Raw genomic sequence first — 16,799 nt, forward strand, 5'->3', positions numbered from 1 at the left:
TCACAACACCAGCAGGGGGCAGTATAGACTTTATTTTCTGTCACAGAACTGGTGCCTCAACATAGAGCCCCAGGCTGCCAAGCTCCCAGGCCGCCAGGCCTGGCTCCCCTCTTGAACACAAGGGCCTCCCACCATGGATCACAAGGGACCTCCTGGAGGAACGCAGCCTTCAAGTGACAAGTGACGTGGCAGCAGGTACCATGTGGGAAGATGGCAGGCAGCTCCTAGCAGGCGGCAAATTTGCGTTGAATGCGCTTGTACCGGAGTAGCTCCTGCTCACTGACTGAGGGCTGCAGCCTGGCTGCGGCCTGCAACAGGTCCTCCATGGTGAGCAGCAGTGCTGAACTCTCCACCTCTAGCCCTGAGGGTGACAAGGAAGAGTAAGGCCAGAGCCCGCCCTAGCTGAAGAACCGAGGCCTAGGAAGGAGAGCCCTGGGGACCTTCCTGTTCAGTTGTTCCGCTGAAATTCAGGGCCAGGCCTGGCTCCCACTAGCTTTTGGGTTCCTACCTGGGGCTGGCAAGTGGGCTCACCTTCCTCTAGCTCTCGAACCCTGCGTTTGAGGGCAGCTGTCATGGCATCAGAGCAGAGGGCATAGAGGTCTGCGCCCGTCAGCTGGGGCGGGCAGCAATCCAGCACACTCACCAGGCTCACAGAGGCCTCCAGCTTGAACCTGTTACACACACAGCAGAAATGTTAAAGCTGGCTTCACCTCCCCCCGTCAGAAGCCACACTGACTGGCACACATCCCCTGCCACCCCAAGGTCCCAGCCCTCTGACAAAGCATACTTGCGTGTGATGGCACTCAGAACACGCAGCTGGGAAGCACGGTCCTCACTTGCCCCTACAAACACCAGCTTGTCGAATCTCCCAAGAGACAGAAACAGAGTGTCAGGGCTGCCAGCCATGAGAGGTGACGAATATACAGAAGAGAGAGGTCCAGGATATCTACCTGCCAGGCCGCAGGAGGGCGGGATCCAAGAGGTCTGGTCTGTTGGTGGCTCCAATCACAAACACGTCCCCTGTACTGTGAAGTCCATCCAGCTCAGCCAAGAGCTGAGACACCACTCTGAAGGGAGGAAGCAAAGGCCATAGTCCCTGGTCTGCCTTCAGGCCCCCAGCGCTTCTCTTTGAAAGCTACTTTAGCAAGGTCCTCACTGAGCTCTGCGCATGTCCATCACATGGACAGCCCTTGGCAGAGCTCCGCCCACAACCCTTATGTCCACCCTACTGCTCTGGATTGGAAGGGCAGACCCCCAGTCTGAGGACTAATCTCACATCCCTCCCATGCGGGATCCCAGACTCCGTTCCCATTCTGAACCCCTGACCTGTCCATCACACCTCCAGAATCTCCGCTTCGCCCCCGGCTTGGAGCTAAGGAGTCTAGTTCATCAAAGAAGATGATGCACGGAGCGGCGGCCCTGGCCCTGGCAAACACTGAGAAAGAGGCTCCCGGGAGAGTGGTGTCAGGGAGCTAGCAGTCAGGGGAGAAGGACGGGAGGTGGGTCTGACGGGTCAGCCAAGGCAACTGCCCAGCGGGGCTGCCCATGAGCAGCAGCTGGGGGAGGAGGTGGCACAGTGGCCACTGCAGTTAGAGAAGGACCCGAGGCTCTTCTCCCCACTCACTCACCTTCCCGCACATTCTCCTCACTTTGGCCCACATACATGTTGATGAGTTCTGGTCCTTTCACACTGAGCAACAGAATGGGTGAGTGAGGCCACCTGACGTGTGCAGTGCATACAGCTGTCCTCTCAGCCCCCCCATCCTGCTGCAGCCCAACCCCCCACATTTCCCCAAGCCCTGCCAACCTGAGGAAGGTGAGGCTACACTCCGTGGCCACTGCCTTGGCCAGGAGGGTCTTGCCTGTGCCTGGAGGCCCATGCAGCAGGAGGCCCGATCGCCTCAGGCCCAGGCTTAACAGCTCAGGGTGTTCCAGAGGGAGCTGGATGGTTTCCAGGATCTCCTTCTTCACATCCTGCAGCCCACCCACATCGTGCCAGGACACTGAAGGGATCTAGGAGACAGAGGAGTGCAGGGAATGCGCAGGAAGGCAGCGCCCACCCCACCTTAAGGACCTGGTTCTCACCGTGGGTGCGCCCACTGCTTGGGAGTGAGCAGTTTGCAGTTGGTCTAAGGCCTGCCCGAAGTCCTCAGCCAGCAGGGGAAAACCAGCTGCACATAGCTCCCCCTCATCCTCCTCACTCAGGCCACCTGCCAAACTACAAAGAGAATCATGGGGCTGGGCTTACACCTGTAAGACAACACAGTGAGTTCCCAGGGCAGCCAAGGCTGAGACCCTGTCTTAAAAACAACAACAACAACAACAAAAAATCCAAAAGAAATAAAAAGGACCAGGCCAGCGGGGCTATGGATTAAGACTGTCACAAAACAGAGAACAAGAGAATGAGAAAAGACCAGCTCTCTGCAGGTCCCACTGCCTTCTCCCCACCGCACCAGTCACCTTCCCGCAGTGAGTTCCTCTTACCCTGCGGCTCTGATCCTGGCACAGGCTACCCGGCTGGTGTGGGTCAGAAGGGCATACAGGTCCCCTACCACAAAGCCCTAGGGAATTATACAAAAGGACACATGGACATGGCGTAGCAGGCAGAGCCCGTGGGGCCTGGACTCCTGCTGAACAGAGGTTTTGGTGGTTTCCTGTCTCACAGGACGCCACCTCATGCAGGACCAAAGTTCTATGTGTGACAATGAAACTATGATCTCCCAGAGTCAAGGTACCTGAGTAGATACTCACCGCACAGCGCCGTGCCAGCTGCGGCAGGTTCACCTCCTGGCCCAAGGGAAGGTGGCTAGTGAGGGCCTGCAGGACACTGAGCCGCTGCTCCTCGGACAGCACTGGCACCTCCAGCTCATGGGAAAATGCTGTGTGCACATCAGTGGGCAGGTCCTGCGCATGACTTGTCGTGGCCACCACCATCAGAGGAGGGCAACTGCAGAGGAATGGGCACATGGTGTGAGAACATGGCTAGCAGCTCTTGAGGGGTGGGGGTGGTTGGGGTCAGGATCGGGTAGAGATAAGTGCCATCCAAAGTCCCAGTACAAGTTGTGAAGACACCATGAAGGGGGATCTGTGCGCCTCAGGGGGAGCTCACTGAGGACAAGGGCTTCAACCTAGTGTTTGCTCCAAAATGCTAGACTGCACCTCCTACCTCTGAAGACTCTAAGAATTCAGCCTCGGGACAGGCAGGTGAGATTTGAGAAGTTCGCAGGGGTGAGGAAATGAGGGATAAAGGGCTGAAAGGACTTAGAAAGGGCTCCCCCTTTGTCACCCCTCTGTAAATACCTGCTGAGAGGGTCCTCATCAAGGAGGAGGTGGCGCAGTGTGGCCACCACACGGGCATCCTCGTCCAGCCCGTCACGGTCCCAGCCCAGAAGGTCCACGGCTGCCAGCAACAGGACGGCAGGCCTGCAGCGGCGGGCCCGAGAGAAGGCGGCCTGCAGCTTGGTCTCCACAGCCCCACTACTGTCTGCACAGAGGCTGCAGCAGGGCACCTGTGGAGGACACCAGATGGGTCTGTGAAAAGGGAGAGGCATGACCAGGGCAGAGAGGTAGGGAGAGTCAAAAGCAGACCATCTCTTCCGTGGAGAGCAGGGATGGGCGAAGGAGGAGCACTAGCCAGGTCTTGCTTTTGTTCACCCTATCCGTTCCTTGGGATGGGCAGCCTTGGAAGGCCCTCTGAGTAGCTGAGCATCATGGGTGATATGCCAGCCCAAACTACTGGGCTCATGGGGTAGGATTGCTAGATGGTATGAGGGAATACAGAGAGAGAGAGACAGACAGACAGACAGGCAGAGATAGAGAGACAAAGAGACAGAGAGAGAGAAAGGCAGAATCTGGGCTGAGGGGAAGTGGTTAGGGTTCTCTCCAGAGGCCCTCACCTTCAGTAAATGGAGCCCAAGGCGACTACATGCAGCCGTGACAGCTGTGGTCTTCCCGCTGCCTGGGGGTCCCCGAAGAAGCACACACCTGGCTCCTGTGAGCAAGGTTCCTCTGCAATTAAAGAATATACACTGTCCCCCACTTTCTGCCAAATGTTAAGACCCCAGCGACACAGGGACCCTTGGACATCAAAAGTAGCGAAGTAGCGTTCTTCCTTGTGCCTCCCCCCCCCTTAAGGTTGTCTCCAGTCTGAAGTCATCTCTAGTGCTCATGCAGAAGCACCGAGCACACTCTGTGGTCACAGACACTGTGCCTCGGTGACATGCAGCTCGATAGCTCTGGTCTGCAGAGCACAGGGAGGACTCGGAGTTTAGACTTGGGTCACTGGAATAGAACAGGGTGTTCTTTGGGGACGGACTGGTAAAGGCCAGGATGAACCATGGGCTCCTCAAGCAGAAAAGCAGGCTGAGAGCCGCCTGGGAGTCTGCTGGTGGCCTGGATTAGGTGTCCTGGCTGTGGCCCCCAACTCCGTGGTTATCTATTGGGAGCTATTTCCCTGGATGCTGCTCCACAGGGAAGCTCTCTGAGCAGGCCCTTCTCCCAGCCTGGGTTTACACCTCACTCACCCAGGCTGCAGGTGAGGCTTCAGGACAGCACAGAGTTCGTTCACCAAGGCTTCTAGGCCTGGAGGAGACAAACTGTCCCAGGGAGTGGACCTTCCTGAAGGCAGCAGTGGAACACGACTCAGGGTAGAACCTGCCTGCAAAAGGTAGAAGCCCATGGTGCTACAGTACTTCTCCCCCTTCGCTAGGCCTCTCCCACCCGGTGCCTTACCATGTATAAAGAGGTGTGGGTGGTATCCGCCAGGAAGGCACTGGCTGGTCCATCTGGGGCTTCCCCAACTGTTTTCTTCACTTTAAAAAATACCTCCCGCCACCTGTAGGAAAGAGGGCCAAGAAACCAAGACCACATCTGCAAGTGGCTTTCTCATAAAGGATGGACTTAGGAGCAGCACAGGTAAGTACCCTGAGGCTGACCTGTGGGGGCCGGAGAAGGAGGAAAGCAGATGGACCATAACACACCGGAGGGCAGCGGTGTTTACCTGTCTGCACCCTATTACAACCATCAGCTCCAGGCACGTCCTAGCCACCCACTCCGAAAGGTGAAGCCACCATCACTAAGCACTGCAACCTATGGCCACGTCCCCTGGTTTCAGAATGGTCTCTCTCCTATACCTCTGCACCAGGGTCTAGATCTCAGACAGAAGTATCCCTGGTTTTGATTCAATAATTCAACAAATGCTAACGGAAGTTAGATTCCTTAATGGTGCCATCTAACTGTAGTCCTGGAAAGCTGATGTAAGGTTGGGAGACAGGCAGGCTGTGCTGTATGAGGAGTGATTCTCTACTCTGGAATCATCTGTGAAGCTGTAGAAGTAAATATTGTTCATGTACTCTGAGTCTGTTTGACAGGCTGGGGACTGCCAGGATCTGGGGACAGGGAAAGAAATGGAATGATTACTAGTGGGCAGTTTGTGTGGTTAGGAAAGTTCAAGAATTAGAATTGTTTGCACAGTTTTGTAGCTATAAGAATCATCGAGTTATACATTTGCTTTGAAAGAGATCTTTCCGTGTTTTCTAGAATGGCCTCAAATTCATAATCTCAAGTGACTCTCTGTCTCAGTCTCTTTAAGTAGGTAGAACGATGGGTACAAGCCACTATGATAAGCTGAACTGTACACTTTAAAAGAGTAGGAAAGGCCTCAAGTGGTGGCGTACGCCCTTAATTTCAGCACTCTGGGGGCAGAGGCAAGAGTCCAAGGCCAGCCTAGTTTACACAGCAAGTTCCAGGACAGCTAAGGCTATGTACAGAGACCCTTTCTCAAACTCCCCCACTCCCAGAAAGCATAAGAGGCTGCTAAGTTGTAGTCCAGGTCTTCCTGTCTCAGAATCTCTCCCAGATGGCTTGGCAAATCAAGGCACTTACGACCAAGCCTGGCCGAGTTCACTTCGGCACTTCCATGGCAGGAGTGAACTGATTCCTACAAGTTGTCCTCTGACCTCCATAAGCTCCCAAACACACATTTTATAAATAAATAAATGCAATTAAAAATATTACTTCATCCTCTGAAAGAACGAGACCACGGACCACAGGCTCATCCTGATTTCAGTCCGGTGGGCCTAGGTGTGGTAGGCATCTGTACTTTATGCATTCTGAAGGCACAACCAGGGCTAAGCAGTCACACCTAGGGTCACTGGGAATCAGAGGTACTTATGCTACTAACGGGGAAGAGGGTAAGTGCAGATAGCAGCTAGTAACTCAGTCTCCCAGACAGAGACATGATTAAATACTCCTCCTTTTACTTCTCAGGCAGTGAGACACCAGGAACAATTATACTCTAGGCTTCTCTGAGACCCTTCAGGATGAAAACCCCTTTACTCAAAATGTCGTATCGTTGCCAGGTTGCCGACTGACAGCAAAGGTGAGTAGGAGTGCTTTAAAGCAGAGGAGGTGTGTGTTATCCAGGGAGATGGCTCAGCTGGTGAAGGACTAAAAAGCCAGCATGAAGGCCAGAGTCCAGAGTCCTAGAACACACCTGCCCATAACCCCAGCAAGCACAGGACAAGGAGACAGGGACTCCAGAGCAAGCTGGTTAGACAGACCAGACTAGCCAAAATGGAGTTCCCAGTACAGAGAGACCCTGTCTCAAAACATAGGATGGAGAGCAATTGAAGACACTTGATGCTGACCTTGGGGCCTCCACACACATGCACCTCCACACACACATACCCAATACAAATACATTTTCTCTAAGTGTTATGGCTGGCAGTGGCTGTGTTCAAAACGAAAACATAAAGGAAAGTATGTGCTGTGTATCCAACCCAGAGCTTGGTGCATGCAGGAGGAAGTTTTGTGTCTGAGCAGAGTTCTAGTTCAGAAAACCATGCCTACTGTAGCTGAGTGCACAGCCTCACGCCTCTGTCACACCAGAAATCTCGTCAGTATATCCTAGAAGCAGTGCACAGGGAAGCAATGGGGGACGGCATTCGGGGGAGCTCACAAGGGACCACCTTTTTCTTTCTTTTTCATAATTTTATTTTATGTGCAATGATGTGAAGGTGTCAGATCGCCCAGGGATTGGATTTACATACACTTATGAGCTGCCATGTGGGTGCTGAGAATTGAACCCGGGTCCTCTGGAAGAGCAGTCAGTGCTCATAACCACAGAGCCATCTCTCCAGCCAGGGGACCCACCTCTTTCAGTGGAGGGTGGTGCTCCACTTCAGGGACCTAGACTACCAGAGCATGGCTGAGGGAACACTGGGTTGTGTCCCGAAACACCAGGGAGCAGGGGTTTGGGGGCAGTGGAACTGATAACTCCCAGGTAGCTCTGGTTGAAACAAAGTATAGGAAAGCTGAAGAAGGTCCATCAATGACGAGATTCCTTTCTAGGGAATCTAAAGAGTTCCCTGGGTTTCCCTCACGGTGCCCAGGTGGCCTAAAGCACTATACCTGCCTTTGAACTCACCTGCTTACTGTCCCAACCTTTCTTTCCTTGAACTCTGCTCATGAAGAGCTCTGTGCTCAGCACCCAGAAGACAGGCAGGTTTCTGAGCTGGGTCGGCAGCAATCCAGAGGATGACTTCTTGGTGCCTCAGGATACCCCACCACCTGCTTCCTTTGACAGTATGAAGTGTAGGTGGGCTTCTACAGAAAACTAAGTCAGGGCTGCGAGTTTAGTTGGTGGAATGCTTGCCTAGCCTAACCAGTGTTACTGTGAATCAGAAGAATTTAAGTCACTAACTGGGAAGAGGCTGAGTGTGGCTAGCAGCTAGCATAAAGCCCTGGGTCTGTTTGAAAGCACCACAGAACACTATATGTGCACACCTATAAACCTCAAAGTCAGGAGATAGAAGCAGGAAGATCAGAAGTTCAAGGCCAGCATTCACAGGTAGATTTTGAGATTAGTCTGGGTTACATGAAACCCTTTCTCAAAAAAATAATCCAAGTCAAAAAAAAAAAAAATCCAAGTCAGGCTACTACAGATGAGGAGGCCGGTGCGTACCTGGGCAGTTTCTCCAGGCGTCCTTCCAGAGTTTCAACTTGCCCAGCTGTTGGTACACACAGAACATCCCCTTCCTGGACCACCCTGCAACACATCAATGGCCTCAGTCAGCTCACAGCGGGTGTGTCAGGACCGTACCTGACACACCTGGGCCTATTCCCAGTAAGACCAAAGCTTCCAATTATCTTGGGAACAATTAAGATTTAAATTGAGTTGGGGGAAATGATGAACTAGAAATGGGGTCAGAGACTAGAGATGGAGATTGCGCCTGGCTCTTTTGGAGTATTCTTGACCAAACAGTCCCATTTTCTTAGAGTGTTCAAGTCACCTCACGGTCATTCCAAGGCTCTCTGACACAGTACTGGCTGGCTATAATGCAGTTAAAGCTGGTAGCTCTGGGGTACCTGGATCTGAGGCACAGGATGGGAGGAGAGGGACAAGGTGAGAAGAGGCTAACCTGGCTGTGCGGAAGTGCAGGTAAAGAACGCGGTCATAATTCCCATTAGCGCTGTAGTGAGGTGAGGACACAATTTCAATGTGTAACTCTCTAGCAAATGGAGGCTCAGCCAGCAGTGAACAGCTTCCTCTGTCTTTGGGGCTGATGGAGCCTTCTGCGTATCTCTAATGGAGAGACAATCACCACCTTACAACCTCCAAGGCTTCACCCTTAGCAGTCAGTGTTTACATCTGCCTTTTGTCTTTACAGTATCAAGCCTAGCATTCTGATGTCACCAACCTGCCTATCTCTGTTGTCCTTAGAAAACCCAAAGTTCTCCTTCTAATGTGTACTAAAAAGTCATGTTTACTTTTCATGATTCTGGTTCCAAAAAGTTATCTGTAAAGAAAGACTTTCTGGGCCTTTCTTTGAAACCTGTCACTTAGCCCAAAGCCAGTAAGGGACAAAGAAATGCATTTTTGTGAGTCCTGTTGGTTTTTGAGACAGGGTTTCAAGAAGCCTAGACTGGTACCTATGTTGGTGGGAGAGCGCTTGAATTTAGTCCTTTGGCCTCTACCTCCCAAGTGTTGGGATTACAGGCAAACATCACCATGCCCTGCCCCTACAAGCTCTTTGAATGCCACTAGGAAGCTGCTGGAATTGGTACTAAGCGTTCTTTGAGCAGATACTGAATTCTGGCCGTGGGAAAAGGATATGGTTTTGTTGTCTCTTTCCACAGTTCAGGGTAACCATCAACTAAGCGATTTTCCTGCCTCAGCTTCTCAGTTCTCGGACTACGGATACGAGCCACCACAGCCAGCTTTAGGTATAGCCTTACCAAGCTAAAGGGCTGTTTCAGCTGTTTCTTCAGTCAGAAGGCACCCACAGCCACTTACTCACAGAGGGACTTCTCAGGGCACTTGTTTGGTTGGTGTGCTGGGGTGCTAGGAATGGATCCAGAACTCCTCAGGGGCTAGACAAGTGCTCTTTCACTGAGCCATACCCTAGACCCATCTCACAGTATCAACTTACAAGTTTCTACACTGATGGATGTGTGCTGTTTCTACATAACCACTGGCACCTGAGAGGAGGTAAACAGCAACTGGTGTTGCTTTAGCTAGCTAACTCATTTCAAGTATACTTATGCTTAGAAACTAAACTGGATTGTGCCCCGCTCCCAAGCACAACTGTTATTTTTTAAAAGTAAAGACAGAAACCAAAAACACTTCAAGATCTCTCAAATGTATTTAATAAGATATTAAATACTAGATACCAAAGAGCCCTTTCAAGGAATTTACAATATGTGATTGAGGACTAGACGGATTATGTAATCATAAAAAGAGTAAGATAAATATCCTAACAAAGACTCAAACGGCTAGAGGGGGAAAGAAATGATGTTAAAGTTATGGCACTGAGACCATAAAAGGATCTAGATTTTCATTTCTAGGTAAAATTTTATCAGATAGTTAGAATAGGAAGTCAAGGAAAAGCATAAGGCAAAGGTACCAAGGCACCGTCCTAATGTAGCAACCCAGTTACCGATTAGCGTAAGCAAGCATATGCACATCTGGTACTTGGCAGCAAACCTCACCTTTCACCTAAACACATGACAGCTCTTCCCATGAACCACTACGCTAGGGAGACACAGAATGATATAATACAGAATGTGTAAACAAGGCCAAGAGACCGTAAGTGCAAAGTCTTGGACTAAGGCAGAGGGGACCTAAATTCTACAGCTAGCCTTCCACTTCAGTTACGGCATATAAGGGAGCAGAGGAAAAGGAAGCACTCCTGACCTGAATTCTGAGCTCTCCCACTTCCAGGGGGTCACAGCCGAGATTAAAAGCCAGAGTAGGCGGCACAAACACCAGTCGGTCAGCGAGCGGCTCTCCCAGTTGCCCAGAGCTGGGTCCCAGTCTCTCGGACAGGTCCCAGCGAGGTTCTAGGACCTGTACTTTAGCCAAGTGCGGCGGGGAAGTGTTTGGTAACTCTCCGACCCGGGTCACCCATACCCATTCGCCCTGGAAGAGCCCGAGACCCCGGAGACAGCTTCGGCTCACACCCAGTGCGTCTCCAGTCCCTCCCAAAACTCCTTTAAGTTGCCGGACTGCGTGGGAAACAGCAAAGGAGGATACCACGGGCGGGGGTGAGGGATGGCTGTGGTCACTGCTCTCAGGGCCCAGTTTGGCCCGCCCGCGGAGCTCAGTTACAGCCAGCCGCGTCCCTGGGCCCAGCAGTCCTTGCAAGGCCGGCCGCGTCTCCAGCACTCGCGAACCGGGCACGGGCAGGGTCTCCCCGCGGCGCACCAGCAGCGGTCCGACCCGAGGCCCAAGCCCAGGCCCGGGAGACGTGCCAAGCAGCGCCCAGCCTAGCGCTGGAGGCCGCCGCACAGGCCGCGCTCGCACTCGCGCCCCGGGATCTAGCGCTAGGAGCCGCAGCAACGCGCGGCTCACCAGCAGCTGCGGAGGCCCGGGCCCGCGCTGCTCGTTCTGGGAGCCCGGAGCTTCCAGGGCCGCAACGAGCAGCGCGGGCCCCGCAGGACTTTCGCTCGCCGGCCGCAGCGCCAGCACCAAGCCCAGCCCTGTTGCAGACCACGGGCCCCCGGGCGGCAACAGCACCGACAACAGTGGCGTCTCAGTCGGAAAGGGTTCGAGGACCCGTAAGACAGCTAGCGCCATGGCCACTGAGACGCGAGCGCCTCCACTTCCGGAACTGACGACCGGAAAACTCCCGGGCGCGAGAGGCGTTTCCGCTTCCGGCAGGAAAGTGGGCGGGGCGTCGGTGACAAAGTCCGCCCCTGAGAAGATGGACTGTGAGCCGGCTGGTTCGACCCCCGCCTCCGTAATCGCTAACGCATGCGTCCTTTGAATCTGCGTTTAGGAGGATTTGCTTTTGCTTTTCGGTAGGGGAAATAACACCCTCTCAGTTGGCATGCCCTGTAACACGCACTCAGTATTTTACTGATCAAGAGTTATTGGTGTGAAAAGTGGAAGGAGTCCTGTTTTGTTTTTTTTTTTTTTTCCTGAGGAAATCTTAATTTGTCCCACTCAGCTCTAGAGCTCTAGGCATTGAGGCTTGAGGGTTGCGGGGACCGTTGTCAGAGGGAGTGGCAGGGTTATAAAACTGTCCCAAACATGCTTGTACTTATACGTATGCCGTTACATAGTGGCTGCTGACTGAATTACTGCATGTGATTCATGTAGCCCCGAAGTTTGGTGCTGCCACATCTGTCCCCACATAGCCTCCACAGAGCCCCCAGCCCCCATGTTCCAGCGGCGTGGGTTCTTCGTGTTCACTGTCCTGCTCCCACCAAACTTTTAAGATTGAGCAGTTCAAGCCAGGCAGTGGTGGCGCACGCCTTTAATCCCAGCACTCGGGAGGCAGAGGCAGGCGAATCCCTGTGAGTGCAATCCCTGTGAGTTCGAGGCCAGCCTGGTCTACAAGAGCTAGTTCCAGGACAGGCACCAAAAACTACAGAGAAACCCTGCCTCGAAAAAAAATCAAAAAAAAAAAAAATTGAGCAGTTCAACCTTTCCCTCAAACCCGCTGCTCTGTCCTACTAATCGTCGGAGACCCACTCTCTTTCTTCCGCAGAGGAGGGAAGGTGGCAGCAAAAAGAAAGGGTTGGAGGCCTCTGTGATGGGCCCTGAGCCAACAGCTGCACTGTTATTATATTCCATCTCTGTCTTCACGCTACTGCTCCATTACATTCAGTGACAGGTCACATTTCTAACGAACAGTTACTGGATTTTTGTTTCCTTATATTTAGACAATGTGCCTGCTGGTAGTGGCGCAGGCCTTTAATCCCAGCACTTGGGAAGCAGAGGCAGGTGGATCTCTGTGAGTTTGAGGCCAGCCTGGTCTACAGAGTGAGTTCCAGGACAGCTAGGACTGTTACACAGAGAAACCCTGTCTCAAACAAACAAGCAAACAAACAAATACATTTAATCAACCTTTTGGATTGTGACTGTTTCCTTTTTCTGAATCTTGTCTTCCAGCTACTGTCGGACTTTTTCGCTTTCTTTACAGTTGAGCTTCTTGAGATAGTCTTCTGTTTTATATAGTATACATTCTTGAAAAATCTGAATGTCAGACATCTGAAAGCTGAGTATTAGAATTACATGTATTAAGGTGTCCCCAGCAAGATGAAAAAATATTTAGATTTCTAATTATAGTTCCTGGAAATATCTTAGTTCATAAATTGGAATTGGACTGGGGATGTAACTCAGTCGGTGGAGTACTTATCTGGCAATGGTGAGGCCTTGGGTTTGGAATCGGGTCTGACCGTACACTCCGGTCTTCCTAGGTTTGGAACCCGGTCTGACGGTACACTCCTGTCCTCCTAGGTTTGGAACCAGGATTGACGGTACACTCCTGTCTTCCTAGCATTTGATAGGTAGCAGTAGGTAACAGCTACAGAGTGAATTTGAGCCAGCCTAGGATACATGAGAACTTGTCTCAAATGGAATTGTCCATTCTCTTTTTTGTATGTGCACATGTTCATGTGTAATCTTACTTATGCACATATGTGAACATTCATATGGAGGCCAGGTGTTAAGATCAGGCTGTGTGACAAAACTTTTCCTGGGGAGATGCAACACACGTCTTCTCATGCCATATAGGGATCCCATGACAGACCAAGGCACAGACACCAGCAAACACCAGCTTAGAGAACCAACGAGCTTTACTGCAGTTGCTTACAGGAGTATGAGCGAGGGGTTACTTACATGAGCAGACAGCTGCACCACCAAAACTCACTCAGGAACTGGGAACCTGGAACACACTGCATAGCCTGCAGGCAGCTCAACAGGGGGGAGAGGTCCTTTCTGGATGCCTCAGTTGGTCCTAACCTCTTCGAGGCTGCTTGGCTGGTTTGTGATTCTTCCAGGCAGTTAATCAGGTCTGAGAATCGTCTTTGCAGCTTGACTTCAATTCTGAGAGGGACACCCAGATTTTGTGCCTTACTCTGGCAGGGTGGGGCCTAGTGAATCTGATCAGTTTCAGGGACTTCCTGAGCTGTTTTGAGTTGTTTACCTTCCTGTTTACAGAGCTTCCTACAGGATGAAAATTTTGTTTTGTTTTGTTTTTGAGACAGGGTTTTTCCATGTAACCCTGACTAGCTGGACCTTGCTCTGTAGACCAGGCTGCCCTTGAGCTCACAGAGATCCACCTGCCTCTGTCTCCCAAGTGCTGGGATCAGAGAGAGACATGGGGCACCACTGCCGGGTCTGGATGGGATGTTTTATTTTGGGAGGAAACTGGTTTTTTTTGTTTGTTTGTTTTTTGTTTTCCAAGACAGGGTTTCTCTGTGTTGCTTTGGAGCCTGCCCTGGAACTAGCTCTTGTAGAACTAGCTCTTGTAGACCAGGCTGGCCTCTAACTCACAGAGATCTGACTGCCTCTGCCTCCCAAGTGCTGGGATTAAAGGCGTGTGCCACCACCTCCCAACATTGAGAGGAAACTGTTATGAAACACAAGTCTTATGAAATTGCTTTTTACAATATTTTTGAGACATGGATTCTCACTGTACCTACAGCTAACTGATTTCGCTTGCCTGGCTGACCAGCAAACCAGAGGAATCCTTCTGTCTCTACCCTGTCATTGCAGGGATTACTGATGGGTGACACCAAATCCCAGGGTTTTAAGTGGTTGCTGGGGTGGCCTCTTGAATACTGAACTCAGGATCTCATGCTTTTGCTGTAAGCACTAATGATGAAAATGGCTTCCCCATCTTCACAGTCCTTCCTTCTCAGTTCTTGAGGACTGGTCTTGAGCTCACTATGTATGATCCTTTCTCATCCACCTCTCAAGTACTGGAATTATGCTCTGCCATGCCTGGATTTCTCTTGACTTTTTTTCTTTTGATTTTTAGAGATAGGATTTCTCTCTGTAACAGCCCTGGCTGTCCTAGAACTCAATCTGTGGAGCAGGCTGACTTAGATCACAGAAACCTGCCTACCTCTGTCTCCTGAGTGCTGGGATTAAAGGCATGTTCCACCAGGCGGTGGTGGCGCATGCCTTTAATCCCAGCACTTGGGAGGCAGAGGCAGGTGGGTCTCTCTGAGTTTGAGGCCAGTCTGGTCTATAAGAGCTAGTTCCAGGACAGGCTCCAAAGCTACAAAGAAACCCTGTCTCGAAAAACCACACACACACACACACACACAAAGAAAGAAAAGAAAAAGAAAAAAAGAAAGGCATGTTTCACTATGCCCAGCCTCTTCTTTATGTTTTGAGACAGGGTTTTACCTCTAGATGGCTTTGAACTCATGGTAATCCCTCCTCAGCCTCTTGAGTATGAGAATCATAGCTGTCCCATCATGCCTGATAAATTGTTGCTTACCTACACATGGGGCTTAAACCCAGGGCCTCACACATGTTTGGCAAGCACTCTACCACTGAGTTCCAATCCCAGTCCCTCATTTCAAATTGCAAAACAGCATGAAAAAAGCTAGTAGGACTGCACATGGTGCTGCTCATTGGTAAACTCAGCACTTTGGAGGCTGAGGAAAGAGAATTCAAGTTCAAGGCCAGCCTGAGATGCACAGTAAGACCCTTGTAGCAGGAATGATAAAAAGATGCTGGGGACTTGATTCACACAGATGGAAAATTTCATTTTTAGCTTAACTGTATGTTTTAGTCCCCTGCTTCCTATAGAAACCGAGGACTGTAGGTTTAAAGAGGATACATAGTTACAAGCAAGCTCTATGCCCCAGGATTACAGTGCATCTTGAGGCTTTGGGCATGAGCAAGGAGATTTGTTGCCCTGCCTCAGTTACACTCCAGATACAAATAACCATCTTTCAGTCCCAGGATGCTCCCCCTGCAAATAATAGTAGAAAGGCAGTTCACTGTGTGTTGCCTTGAATTCGTTGTTAGTGGTAAAGCTAAATGCCATTTGTGTATGAGAGCCAGGATCCCACTTATTGTCCTTCCCTCATGCTCACTCTTCAACCCACTATAAACTTCCACTCCTCTGAAACTTCTCTGGCAGAGATCACCAGACACCTCCTAATTGCAAAATCAAGGTGTTACTATTCAGTATTTATCATACTCTGACTGCCTCTGGCTTGTCCTTACTACCTCTGTCATTATGACACCATTATGATTCCTCTGGCCGTCTTTCATCACTTAGGAAAGTCATTCATTCTCTTATACCATTGCCCCCCCCATCCAGTGACTCACCAAATCCTGTTGACTGTACACATCTCCCTGATCCCATCATCTCATTTTCATTTATTTTCAAAATTTTTATTTAAAGTGTGTTCGTGTGAGTGTATGCCACCTATGTGTAGGTGCTTATGGAAACCAGAAGAGGGCGTCAGATCCTCTGGAACTGGAGTTACAGGCCTTTATGAACCAGCTAATGTGGATTCTGAAACTTAATTCAGGTTCTCTGGAAGTACTCTTAACCACCAACCATGTCTCCAGCTGATCTTTCTCATTCTGTTTAAAGAATTATGTGTATGTGCGTGCGTGCGTGCATTCATGCATCGTGTGTGTGTGTGTGTGTGTGTGTAAGTAGTGTGCAGGTACCTACAGAGTCGAGAAGAGGATATCAGATCCCCTCGAGCTGGAGTTAAAGGCAGTTGTGAACCAGCTAATATGGGTGCTGGGAACTGGACTCAGGTCCTCTGGAAGAACACCAAGTGCTTTTAACCATTGAGCCATCTCTCCAGCCCCATCTGTCCAATTCTTACGGCTACTGCTCTTTATGTAAGATCATTGGCTACTTATTCTTTTAGTTGGTCATGTGTGCTGCTGCGGGAATCCAAGGCCTCTTACATTCGGGACAAGTAGCTACAGGCTTATTTTTATCTTTTTACTCGTTGAGTTTTTTGTTATTGTTGTTTTGAGACAAGGTCTTAGTGTAGTTCAAACTGGTCTTGAACTAGCTATAGCTAGGGCTGGTCTGTAACTTCTGATTCTCCTGCACCTTCCAGGTGCTGGGATTATAGGGGTAAGACACCACACCCAGTTCCCACAGGCTTATTTTTGATGGACCTCCAGTTTCTTAATGTAGTCTGTTGACTCCTGGGGTAACTAAAATATATTCCTCCATACCACTCTCAGGTTTGTGTAATTTATGGCATTGTATTTTAATCATCATATACAAATCTGTGTACCTCATCAGAGAGGGAAATTCCTGAGGGCAAGAACCCAGTCTTATCCACTAGAACACCAGCTTGGGTGCGGCGGTGGCACAGGTAAGGAGTAGGGTTTCTGGGACTCTGGACCATGAGATTACTTTTCCACTTCATTTTCAGTGGCTCAAAAACAACTGGTTTACCGATTCCAGCATCCTCGCAGTAGGTACCGAGACCCACGTCTTGAAGCTGCAGCGAACTAGGGATTCTCATTTTATTTTAGTGGGGTTCACCACTGATAGGCTTCCCCTCTGCTC

General features: G+C 50.6%; 1 protein-coding gene across 2 annotated transcripts; it reads right to left on the reverse strand.

Annotated features, from left to right (window-relative positions):
• Window positions 1–12: 12 nt before the first annotated feature.
• On the reverse strand, window positions 13–11,127 carry Pex6 (peroxisomal biogenesis factor 6). Of its 2 annotated transcripts, XM_048445332.3 has the most exons (17): window positions 10,196–11,125; window positions 8,421–8,584; window positions 7,964–8,047; window positions 4,732–4,834; window positions 4,524–4,657; window positions 3,897–4,008; window positions 3,301–3,509; window positions 2,752–2,947; window positions 2,485–2,561; window positions 2,086–2,218; window positions 1,808–2,013; window positions 1,629–1,690; window positions 1,327–1,435; window positions 951–1,067; window positions 788–865; window positions 532–671; window positions 13–361 (listed from the first exon to the last, which is right to left on the reverse strand). In XM_048445332.3, the coding sequence occupies exons 1-17, from the start codon at window positions 11,075–11,077 to the stop codon at window positions 225–227; spliced, it is 2,943 nt and encodes a 980-aa protein (XP_048301289.3). In that variant the 5' UTR covers window positions 11,078–11,125; the 3' UTR covers window positions 13–224. The 2 variants fall into 2 exon arrangements, with proteins under 2 accessions (XP_048301289.3, XP_085535427.2); XM_085679301.2 differs by lacking the exons at window positions 13–361; window positions 532–671; window positions 788–865; window positions 951–1,067 and having other exon boundaries at window positions 1,333–1,472; window positions 10,196–11,127.
• Between the last annotated feature and the right edge of the window lie 5,672 nt (window positions 11,128–16,799).

This window comes from Myodes glareolus, chromosome 18, assembly GCF_982192425.1.
Source record: "Myodes glareolus chromosome 18, mMyoGla1.1, whole genome shotgun sequence".
NCBI lineage: Eukaryota > Metazoa > Chordata > Mammalia > Rodentia > Cricetidae > Myodes > Myodes glareolus.

Excerpts from the sequence above, each read along its gene's own strand:
- Pex6 (XM_048445332.3), bottom strand. The coding sequence starts at position 11,077 with ATGGCGCTAGCTGTCTTACGGGTCCTCGAACCCTTTCCGACTGAGACG. Across the intron at positions 1,068-1,326 it reads TCTGGAGGTGTGATGGACAG|AGTGGTGTCTCAGCTCTTGG; the intron begins GTCAGGGGTTCA and ends TCCTCCCTTCAG. Across the intron at positions 672-787 it reads CTGAGTGCCATCACACGCAA|GTTCAAGCTGGAGGCCTCTG; the intron begins GTATGCTTTGTC and ends TGTGTGTAACAG.